This window comes from Trachemys scripta, chromosome 5, assembly GCF_013100865.1.
Source record: "Trachemys scripta elegans isolate TJP31775 chromosome 5, CAS_Tse_1.0, whole genome shotgun sequence".
Taxonomy (NCBI): domain Eukaryota; kingdom Metazoa; phylum Chordata; order Testudines; family Emydidae; genus Trachemys; species Trachemys scripta.
The window spans coordinates 114,506,653-114,519,163 of NC_048302.1; the positions used below are offsets into that span (position 1 = coordinate 114,506,653).

Consider the following 12,511-nt stretch of genomic DNA (forward strand, 5'->3'; position numbering starts at 1 on the left):
CATTGTTCACAATAGGATCTGCTGGGTGCTGAGCACTCTGGAAAATCAGGCTTTTCATAGGTAATGTGTGGATTCCACACCCAAACATTACCGGGACTTTAACAATATATATAAACAGGCAAGTATAAACAAGACTGAGAAGGAAGAGGAGCTCTTCATTGTCACAAAAAGGTGTCAGTCAGTCCTTGAGATGCTAGAAAGGAACAGCCGTTAGTTAACTAGATCTACATGAGTTCTTTGAATTAAGTCTATGAATTCTTGCTAAAATCCACAGTAATGTAATTAAAGAGTTTACATCTCTTTTGTTTCTGTGATTCAAGTCTGCTCTTAAGCAATGTCTCTATGTGCGCATGCGCATACACACACACACACACACACTTCTCCAAAAAAAGAACAGGCGTACTGGTGGCACCTTAGAGACTAACCAATTTATTTCAGCATAAGCTTTCATGGGTTACAGCTCACTTCTTCAGATGCACAGAGTGGAACACACAGACAGAAGATACTTATACATACAGAGAACATGAAAAGGTTGAAGTACGCATACCAATTGTAAGAGGCCAATCAATTGAGATGAGCTATCAGTAGCAGCAGAAGAAAAAACTTTGAAGTGATAATCGAGATGACCCATAGAACTAAGTGAGGAGAACTTAACATGGGGGAAAAAAAATTCAGTTAGTGTAATGACCCAACCATTCCCAGTCTCTGTTTAGGCCTAAGTTAATTGTGTCTAATTTGCATATTAATTCGAGTTCAGCAGTCTCTCTTTGGAGTCTGTTTTTGAAAGTTTTTTTGTTGCAAAACTGACACCTTCAAGTCTATCACTGAGTGATTAGAGAGGTTGAAGTGTTCTCCCACTGGTTTTTGAATGTTATGATTCCTGATGTCAGATTTGTGTCCATTTATTCTTTTGCATAGAGACTGTCCAGTTTGGCCAATGTACATGGCAGAGGGGCATTGCTGGCACATGATGGCATATATCACGTTGGTAGATGTGCAGGTGAACGAGCCCCTGATGGTGTGGCTGACGTGGTTAGGTCCTGTGATGGTGCTTGATAGAGATCTTGTAGGTGTTTATCTCTGTCTGAGGGATTGGAGCAAATGCGGTTGTATCTTAGAGCTTGGCTGTAGACAATGGATCGTGTGGTGTGGCCTGGATGGAAGCTGGAGGCATGTAGGTAAGTATAGCAGTCAGTGGGTTTCCGGTATAGGTTGATGTTTATGTGACCATCGCTTATTAGCACAGTAGTGTCTAGGAAATGGACCACTTGTGTGGATTGGTCTAGGCTGAGGTTGATGGTGGGATGGAAATTGTTAAAATCATGATGGAATTCATCAAGGGCTTCTTTTCCATGGGTCCAGATGATAAAGATATCATCAATGTAGTGCAAGTAGAGTAGGGGCGTTAGGGAATGAGAGCTAAGGAAGCGTTGTTCAAGTCAGCCATAAAGATGTTGGCATACTGTGGGGCCATGTGGGTACCCGTAGCAGTGCCGCTGACTTGAAGGTATATATTGTCCCCAAATGTGAAATAGTTGTGGGTGAGGACAAAGTCACAAAGTTCAGTCACCAGGTTTGCCGTGATGGTATCGGGGATGCTATTCCTGATGGCTTGTAGTCCATCTTTGTGTGGAATGTTGGAGTAGAGGGATTCTACATCCATAGTGGCCAGGATGGTGTTTTCTGGAAGATCACCGATGGATTGTAGTTTCCTCAGGAAGTCAGTGGTGTCTCGAAGATAGCTGGGAGTGCTGGTAGCGTAGGGCCTGAGGAGAGAGTCCACATAGCCAGACAATCCTGCTGTTAAGGTGCCAATGCTTGAGATGATGGGGCATCCAGGATTTCCAGGTTTATGGATCTTGGGTAGCAAATAGAATACACCTGGTCGGGGTTCTAGGCATGTATCTGTACAGATCTGTTCCTGTGCTTTCTCCGGGAGTTTCTTGAGCAGATGGTGTGGTTTCTTTTGGTAATCATCAGTGGGATCAGAGGATAATGGCTTGTAGAATGTGGAGTTAGAGAGCTGCCTAGCAGTCTCTTGTTCATATTCCAACTTATTCATGATGACGACAGCACCACCTTTGTCAGCCTTTTTGATTATGATGTCAGAGTTGTTCCTGAGGCTGTTGATGGCGTTGTGTTCAGCACGGCTGAGGTTATGGGGCAAGTGATGCTGCTTTTCCACAATTTCAGCCCGTGCACGTTGATGGAAGCAATCTATGTAGAAGTCCAATCTGTTGTTTCGACCTTCAGGAGGAGTCCATGCAAAATCCTTCTTTTGTAGTGTTGGTAGGAAGGATTCTGTGGGTTAGTATGTTGTTCAGAGGTGTGTTGGAAGTATTCTTTGAGTCGGAGATGGCGAAAGTAGGATTCTAGGTCACCGCAGAACTGTATCATGTTCGTGGGTCTGGAAGGACAAGAGGAAAGGCCCCGAGATAGGACAGATTCTTCTGCTGGGCTAAGAGAATAGCTGGAAAGATTAAAAATATTGTTGGGTGGGGTAAGGGAGCTACTGTTGTGGCTCCTTGTGACATGTAGCAGTTTAGACAGTTTAGTGTCCTTTTTCTTTTGTAGAGAAGCAAAGTTTGTGTTGTAAATGGCTTGTCTAGTTTTTGTAAAGTCTATCCATGAGGAAGTTTGTGTGGAAGGTTGGGTTTTCATGAGAGTATCCAGTTTGTAACTTCTCCAAAAGAATCACTAAATGACTATTTTACCTTGTCTGGTTAAGTAAATCAGCACATGAACTAGGAGGTAAGGATCTGTTCAGCCAAGAGCTGCGACCTTTAAAAACTTCATGGGCTCAAACAGATCTTAGGTACACAAAGCCTGGGAACATGCAAAGCCAGTTTTGACCCATGTTTGTTAGGTCAGCTTAAAATGATCAGTTTGTTCCAATTTGTATGGTAAAGAAGGACTGTCAGATTTGAGATGGCTTGTTTAAGCCTCATGTCAACATGATTGTCAACAGAGCTAACTAAAAAGTCATAGACAGGACACTTAAGGTATTTTCTGCATTCCTATACTTCAGTATACGAAACAGTTTAGCACACAGAATATTCTGCTCCCAGAGAGAGAGAGAGAGTCAGATGTTGTTGTTTTTTTAAAATAACCAGTGACTTTTTTCAGTTTTTTTTTTTTTTAAGTTTATATCAATGATTTTTTGCTGTTGGCCTTTGGGATCAGTTTGTTTATTTTTACATCCTTTCATATTTTCAGTTGTTTACAAAACTGAAAATGCCCAGAAGCTGGGATTTTTCCTCCCTTTCATCATCCTTTTCTTCCCACAGCTGTGCAATGGAAGGTTCATGCATGCAGCTCTAAAGCCCTGATGCCGAACAAGCTTCTTCCAACATCTGAGTCTCTGGATGACTCCAATTTAGCATTTATGTAGTACTTTTATGTTCAAAGCTCTGCACAGACATTCATTAATTAACTTTCACACCTCTATGAGGTGAGCATGGTCAGGATTATCCCTATTTTAAATGTGGGAAAACCAAAACAGAGATGACGTGATTTTCTCAAGGACGAACAGCTACTGAGTAGCAGAGCCAGAATTAAAACTGACTAGTTCCTGAATACCAACACTGTCCATTCCACCAGACTACTAGAGCTAGTTGAGATTCTTGACCATTTTTTTTCCTCCTTGCAAAATATCATTCTGTTGAATCTGGCATTTTCCCCAGGAAAATGTCAATCTCAACTAAGATTTTTGATTTTCTGATCGGGAGAATGGAAAATAAAAAAAACTTGTTTTGACATGTTACATCATTTCATTTTTATTGAAAATGTCAAAAAAAAATCCATTTAGTCATTTCTGATTACCAAATTTTCAGAATGTTTAATTTTGTGAAAATTTTGATATTATGACTTTTCGTTCTAATCCAGAACAGAAAATAGTGTCAAAATCTCAGTTTCCCACAGAAGGAAAATTCTGCATTAAGTCTCCCACTCTCAGTTACAGTAGTGCAAATCTGTAGTAATTTCATTGGAGTCACTCTAGTTTTACACCTATAGTTGAAAATATAATCTACCCATTTATAATTTTACTCGTAATCTTTCTTGCTGATTTATTCACTGGCTACTGTGCTGCTTGTGTTGTGTTGTAGCAATAGAATGGCTCTCAGCTCCCACTGGCTCTGTTTCAATAAGGTAGTTAAGCATATGTATGTTTTTAAACAATTTGGCTTCAGTAGGACTACTCACATGCTTAAGTACCTTGTTCAAGCAGAGCCACTTTCACTGGATGGAAATAGATTCCCTCTTCCTAAAAGTCAGTCCATTTAGTGCTCTTGATTTATGAGAAAAGGCCATAAACAAGCGGATTCCACTCCAGTTGAAGCTAATGTCAAAACAGTAGCCTGGTCTACCCTTTTATGTTTTCCCAGCATAGCTGTGCCAGCAAAATCCCTAGCAGAGGTGTAGTTATATCAGCAAAAACGTCCTTTTGACAGGATAAACTTATTTTGTTCAGGGAACTGGTTTAAACTATAAAAAGAATAGGAGTACTTGTGGCACCTTAGAGACTAACAGATTTATTTGAGCATAAGCTTTCGTGGGCTACAGCCCACTTCTTCGGATAAACTATATCCACAAAAGCACTCTTTTGCCAGTAGAAGCTGTGTCTCCATAAGGAGGATTTGCCAGTATAGATACTGCTTTCTAGCATAGACAAGGCCCATCATTGATTGCAACAGGAGCAGGCCCCAATGCTGAATTTAAGTCTGTGTTGGCACCACATTCTCTATAGCAAATTAAAAGATCTTCTGTATGGGGAAAATATATTAACGCTCTTCATGAAGTGTTCAGGGCGTAGCATAAGATTTTAGCCACAATTCCCAGCATCACAACGGAGAATCCTGTAGTTAAACTGACATTCATCTGCTTGAAAAATCTATCAGTGTATATGTTTACTGCACAAGCAATGCCTCTGAATCACTTCCTGGCCTTGCCTCATTTCTGTGGTTACTTTAACAAATTGGAGAAAACTCCGCATTCATTGGAGTCACTCCAGATTTACTCTTGTATAAGCAAGAAGAGAATCTAACCATTTATAATTTTTTACAATTGTATGTTTTACTCCATCATTTAAACTTTGAACTTCATTACTGGAAATGAAGGTCACAGTTTCTGTTTCACAGCTGGTTTGCTTAAAATAGGCCAAATATATTGGGCTTCTGTTGAGTTACATCAGAAATGAATTTTGCCCCTATGTGTGGTCCCTTCTGGCTTTCATATCTATTGAACTAATATTGAACAAGCAAACAAAAGACATAATGGTATTCTGAAAAATAACTTTGTACCCTTTTGTAACAGAAAGGAAGACTGAATTGTGACCCTACATTTGAACTAGAAGAAATGATTTTAGAGTCCAAACCCCTTCATAAAAAGAAAAAGCGACTTGCAAAAAACAAATCCAAAGATGGAGCAAAAGAAAGCTGTTCACTGGTAAGTCATGGACTATGGGTGTAGTCAGCATCCCATTTCCTTTCTTTGAAGGATTTGATCAATCAAGTTCAGTTTAAGCATTTCTGAAAATGATTTGGTCCTAATGTTGGTTAATCTGCAGTCCCAAAACACCTCCAAAACAAGGCACAAAGCAACGATTTATTTCAGTCATGAAAATAATTTGAGCAACTTCAAGATTTAAAATGCTAAAATATACACCTTTAAAGTAAGAAAATTGCTGCCAATTGGCAAATGCACTTCCCACACATGGGTGGAAGAAGTCATAAGGAGTACTTATCTGCAGCTGGTACTTAGAATGACAATGTGCAGCACACAAGCTGCATGTTTATAAAAGTTTTAAGGAAAGTCTCAAATATTTTTCTCCTCTTTACAAGTCTTGGCTTATGTATCCCTTTTATATAAAAATCCTAAACTTTTCAAGGAGATAAAAAGTAATAATTTACCAGGCTCAAATTTTCAATGCAATGCTGTTTTATACACGCTGTTGCTGCTTCAAGTGGTTTTGAACACTCACACATTGTAATCTTCTTAGAGCTATCAGACTTTAAAATGTTCAAGAAGAATTCTTTAAAGGTGAACGTCTCCCTTTAAAAACATTCAGACAGCACAATATATACAACTTGAAGAATCTGGAAAATGCCGCTTGTTCATATTAATTTGTAAGCTGTTTTGTTCAACACCGGTCCTGTTGTTGTGATTTTGTGTACAATTTTCTGTCATATATAATCAACATATTTGTGCTGTTTTTAAAGAATGTACACCTGCAGCAGTGCTTGGAAACTGTGAGGAAAGAATTCATCATATTCAACAGAGAAAAGTAAGTGCATTCCTTAAATGCCCGTTTAACATACACTGCTGAAATTAATTTCAAAGGGAGAAGGATTCCCTCCCCCCCCAAGTCTTAATAAAAATGATTAATGATCACACCAGCATGAGTTAAAAGCCCTTACATGAAATAAAAGGCTGGACTTTCATTGATTTCCCTGCTGTACTGTCTGTGGTGTAGCAATGTTGTTATTCTTCCGTTTCTGAAAACAAGCAGAATGCTTACAGTGAATGTGTGATAGAAAGAAGAGGTAAATGTCACTGGTGGTCTCCAGAGAAGCAGTAACAATTAAGCAAAAGGACTATTATACAAAGGGCCTGCTTTTTCAGAAGTAGAACAAAGCCAAAAGAGGTGATAACTCATGAAATTTTAATGAAGTAAGCTGCAGTGTTCCGATGTGGATATTCTTTGTGTACTTGGGCTCCAAAACCAAGACCATTACTTCTTTTCATCATAACTCAACATTCAGAGAAAAGTGATACCTCTTTACAACCAGCCAGCATGCCTTAGTGGTCTAAACATTAGCTAGAACTACTGGAAACAGGTTTGAATCCCAAGAGGGTAGACACCCTCATTTGTCCTAATAATACATTGGATTCCATGTAGTTTACTGGATGGATATAACCATAGAAATTGTAGACCTGTCTGTTGTGCATTGACATTAAAGATCCAGTGGCAATTTTCATAATAGAAGTGGATTACCCCAGTGTCCTTGGCCAAATTTTCCTTTCCCCTGATCTCACTGTTTTCAGTAGTTTCATCTGAAAGTGTCATTAGGCCAGAGAGAGAGCAAGCACAAGGATGATTCTGTAGCTTGGTGTCACAGATCCCCAGGATCGCTGCAGCACACCCAGCTTTGGAACAGTCTCTAGGAGGAACCCTTCAGTGTGCCAGACCCCATAGAGGTTTCACTTTTCCTCCAGGGTAAGCCATGCAGCTTCACTGCCTCCTTGGACTGCACCTCTGAGCCTTCAGCACTCCTGCTTCACACTATGAATTCCATTCAGCGAGTCTAACTGAGGTAGACTCCTGGTAGAGGCTTGTATATTTTTCATGGATTAATGCACCAAGCATTTGCAGTGACGTTCAACCTGCATTGTCAAAACAGACAGGTTTATTAACTGGAACATGGCATAGGTAGAACTGAAGGTTAAAGCATAATCCATTTCTGGTTAGCCCAGAGCCCAGGCAAGCTGTAGTGATTCCTTTTGTTCAAGATCTCTCAGTCTCTCCATCTGACCTCCTTGGTCAGACTCCAGGGGAGAGCCCCAGCTCCTTCCAGCAGCCAACTCTTATCCCCCACCTCATACTTCTCCAATCTTATGTTCTCCAGCTGGAAACTGTTGGGCAGCATCCTTGCTGAGAGGTGGGGAAATCCAGATCTCTCTGGGCTGTTGGTGAATAATAATATAAATGAAATACACCAATCTCATAGAGCTGGAAGGGACCTTGAAAGGTCATCAATTCCAGCCCCCTGCCTTCACTAGCAGGACCAAGTACTGATTTTTGCTCCAGACCCCTAAGTAGTCCCCTCAAGGATTGAACTCAGAACCCTGAGTTTAGCAGGCCAATGCTCAAACCACTGAGCTATCCCCATTGATACTAGGGATCAATGACTATTGGGTTTGCCATTGTTTTCTCAACTGCTCCAATGATATGGGGACTAAGGCCCAGACTGTTAGGTGACACTCACACCAATGTCTCTTAGATGCTGGGAGAGCAAACTGTCCTACTGTGCAATAGTGTGGCATAAAGGGGAAACTGAGGTACACATAGGTCTCATAAAAGTATTACAAAAAATCCCCACTTTGTCACACCTAGTGGTTAGACCAGTCACTCCGGAGGTAGGAGACCCAGGATCCACTCCCCATGTTCTAATGACTGTACTTTAAAAATTATTTATTTGGAACAGCTTCAACAGGAGAAATTGAGGAATCCCTGCATCAGAATATATCCTATAGCCCAGTGGTTAGGGCACTCACCTGAGAGGTGGTAGATCCATATTCAAATTCTTTTCCCCCTCAAATTGGGGGTCTCCCAGAGCCCAGGTGAGTACCCTAACCACTAGGCTAAACTTTATGAGGGAGATCCTTCCCCCAGCTGTTTTGTGTAAGTTTGTTTACAGGTACCTGATCCATTGGGCGAGCTTTGAGCACACTTACCCTGCAGGCCTGGTTTGTGCATCACTTTCAGGCTTAGATGTCCAGATGCCTAGAGTGAGGCTTCAGTGCACATGCTCAGAGACAGAATCAGGGGGGCCTAGAGAACTTTAGGTGCGGAGCAGGTATAGGCACTTACAGGGTTCTGCAGCAGCTGAACAGAAGTTTTGTGAATCCTGGTAGGGCCAGTTTCTGGGATTTTGGTACATAAATTGGCAGTTAGGCAAATAAGTCTCCTTGTGATTTCAGTCCCTAGTCTCTAAATCAGGTACATAGGTAGGTGTGTGTGTGTGTGTGTGTGTGTGTGTGTGTGTAGTCATATTCTCAGAGTGGAAGCCAATGTATGTATTCCAGGATCATACATTAGGGGAGCCCAAAATGTAGTAGTGTTTGCAACAGGAACAAAAAATAAAGGCCATACTTGTAGAATGGGGGACTCTCTCCCAGGAAGCTGTGACTGTGAAAAGGACACAGGGGTCTTGATGGAAAATCAGCTGAACATGAGCACCCAGTGTGATGCTGCAGCCAAGAGAGCTAATGTGATCATTGAATATATAAACAGGCATATCAAGCAGAAGCAGGGAGGTTATATTACTTTTGCATTTGGCACTGGTGCCCTGTGTCCATTTCTGGTGTCCACAACTCAAGAAGACATTGATGAATTGGTGAACATTCAGGAGAACAATTAAGGGATTGGAAAACATGCCTTATATTGAAAGACTTAAGGATTTCAGTCTTTTTAGCATAACAAAGAGAAGATTAAGGGGTGACTTGATCACAGTTTATAAGTACCTACTTGGGGAACAGAAATCTTATAGCAGATGTCTCTTCAGTCTAGCCAACAAAAGCCAATGCAAGTTAAAGATTAGACAAATGTAGACTTGAAATATGGTGCATATTTTTAACTGTGAGGGTAACTGACCATTGGAACAACTTACCAAGAGTTGTGGTAGATTCTCCATGTTTTCCTAAAAACTGTGGTCTAATTCAAACAGGAATTGATTCACAGGTCAGACTAAATGATCACAGTGGTGCCTTCTGGGTTCATAATCTAATCTATGAATGTATGATTTGCAAAATTCTACTGGAGAGCTCACTTGTGATGAGTAATTTCTTTTTACTTGACTTTATTTCATTAGACTGAAAATCTTTATTTTTTTTATCAGCCCGTAGATGGTAGCTATTTTAATTCTTGCATATCATGAAAAACAATGACTGAAAAGACTAAATGTTAGATGGACTGTGAGATGGGTGTGTAAACAACAGGGAAAGGAGTAAATTCACTACAAGAAAAGGAAAATCCTGGAGAACATCTGCACATCAGTCAAATTATCATGTGTTTCAGTCATTGGATGATTGGCTTGACAGTGTAAAGGAGAGAGACCCATATGTAGGCCTGCAACAGGCCCTACATTGTTCTAAGTTAATTGAGAGTATTGTTTTGTTTTACTTTCAGCACTGAATTGCATTAGGGCTTCATGTACTTTTCAAAGAACAAGGAAGTTAAATTAAGTTGATAACAGTGAGCAAAGGTCAGATTTTGAAACAGAAAGTGAATTAAAGTTTGTGTGAACAGAATCAAAGCAATGACATACAGAACACAGAGAGAGTAAATCAGCATAGTCCTCAAGATGACTTTCTTCAGAGATTTCCAAACAATGCATTTCCAGCCAGTTGTACTGACCCAGATCTTTCAAACCTGCTTGGTTTGAATCTAGTTCTTGTGATTATCCACAGATCGTGACAGACAAAAACTGCTCCTATGTGTGCAATATCAGATACTATGTGACCTTATTACCGTAGTTACCCATCATCACCACTTCCATCCATCCCTCCCTCATCATTTTTTTTTATCTTCTCATTCCTTCCCTTACTACCTTTATTCAAATTCATATTCAATTGCAGCTGTAAGTGCTGCTACATCATACATAGGTAACTCACCACTGTTTCTTACATGACTATACATTTTTCTATCACTGTTTCTTTGCACACACCAGAACTGCCTTTATAATTCATCTGTTTGAAAATATTTGATTATTACCTCAGATGAACCTTCACTATAAAAAGCCAAATTCTGCTGTGACTTAAACCTTCTGCCTCATTTACTTCAGTAGCACAGAAACATGTGTAAATCAGGTCAGAATTTAGCACACAGCTTTCAGGTGAAAGGATGGTAAGTCCCCAGAACAGAGATATCTGTGAAAAGCTTAATGAGCTTTCTTATCAGGTAATCTTTTCTTAAGCAGTAGGTTCTATGGTAATATGGTACAATTAGGGATTCATAGAATATCAGGGCTGGAAGGGAAATCAGGAGGTCATCTAGTCCAACCCCCTGCTCAAAGCAGGACCAATCCCCAATTAAATTCCCAAATGGCTCCCTTGAGGATTAAACTCATACCCCTGGGTTTAGCAGGCCAATGCTCAAACCACTGAGCTATCCCTTTCCCCTAGCCCTGCAACACTTTAATTTAATTTAATCCCCCCAAAATCTAGATCAATTCCATTTTGTGGCTAAACCAAGTCAGTTGTTGTTGTCTCTAACATCTGAGAATATCCCTAGACTGCCTGACTTTCTCTCACTATGTACCTTTCATCCTGCATCACATATCACACAGCAGAAAATATACAGTATTTATTGTATTATATTTTTCAGTTTGTGGTATGACAAGGAACTTTTTGACTATAGTTAAAGGAAGGTCACTTGGACTTGGAGATTCAAGAATGGGCTCTGTAAACTGTCATAACTCTCTACCAAAAGTATAACTGTCAACTGACTACATTTTGCAGTATTTGCATAGCTAGGATCTAGCAGATCAGAATTGGCAGAGATAGAATTCGCACACTATGTCATATATACCTTTTGCAGATGGCTAGATAATCTCCACTGCAAGGAAGCGATTGAAAACTGATAAGTAGAGGGAGTATTATGAGCAGGGTGAACATCAAGAGGGTAGAGTCAGAAAAGCCCCAGGATTCCATTCAAATGTGTGGACTCAGTCCAAAAGACTAATCCTGCAGTACTTCAAGAATTACCAGCTGTGTCTAGCACTGTCCTTTTCCAGTAAAATTGGAGATTACCTTGAAGTTAATTCCTTTTTCTGGACAGTCTCTTAAAATGGCTGCTGAGTTACACACATGTCCTGGACAGTTGTAAGATTTGATGGAGTAGAGAGAGGTAGGATGGCAAACAAGATGAGAGAGGGCATTACAGGCTGAGTGTGCAGCATGAAAGAAGGCCCAGGGTCAGTTGTGGGTGAAAGTGACCTGAGGAGCATCAGGGCATGCAGAGTCGGCACAGGGAAGCAGTGATATGTATTTGTAAAATAGGAATTGGAAATGGAGGAATCAGGCTGATGTTGACTGTTTTTCCTGCACATTTGGTTTAACAGCACAGACTCACCAAATAAACAAATGCATTGTGGCCAAGATTTTCAGAAATAGGTGCCTAAGATTTGGCATCTACATACTTATGTAGGTACCTAAATAAGTGGCCCAATCTTTAAAATGGCTGTTCACTCAGTAGCTCCCACTGATATAAATGGGAAGCAGCACTTTTGAATATCAGCCCATTTATTTAGGTACTTAAATAATGACGTGGGACCCTAACTGTAAGCAGCCAGATTTAAAACATTGTAGTAAACAAAAGCAGTAAGATACATGACTGAAAGCAGTCTTTTGCAGAAGACTGAATGTACCTAGCTGTAATAAGCATGCAGACATTGATACAGCATATGGAGTATGGCCACTTCTATGTAAGTGCCAAGTATCACGAGAAACAGAAAAAACCCTACTTTTCCAGAGTGTAAAATAACATGATCATTCCCCGAATACAAGGAAAAAACAAATGAGTAAGTAGGCCCTTTTCTTAGCATTTGAATCAGCACGGTAAGAGGTTGCAAGGCTAGACGCTGTGGCTGCTCTGTCAGAAGTGCAGGTGGGGCACTGTAACTCACCTTAGTTATGTATATTCTTATTGAAGAGTAAGTGAATCCCCAAGAAGCAGGACTGCCCGGAAGCAAAGCAATCCTCCTTCCCAGGCTGCAAAATGGCCAGGGAGCCG

The 12,511-nt window shown here is 40.4% G+C and overlaps 1 protein-coding gene across 1 annotated transcript in view; it reads left to right on the plus strand.

The window, feature by feature from the left end:
* STK32B (serine/threonine kinase 32B) overlaps nt 1–12,511 on the plus strand; it is a 79,989-nt gene that overhangs the window by 43,244 nt on the left and 24,234 nt on the right. The window contains exons 6-7 of the mRNA XM_034772537.1: nt 5,314–5,445; nt 6,219–6,283. Of these exons, the coding sequence (XP_034628428.1) occupies nt 5,314–5,445; nt 6,219–6,283 (197 nt within the window). The remainder of the gene's footprint in view (nt 1–5,313; nt 5,446–6,218; nt 6,284–12,511) is intronic.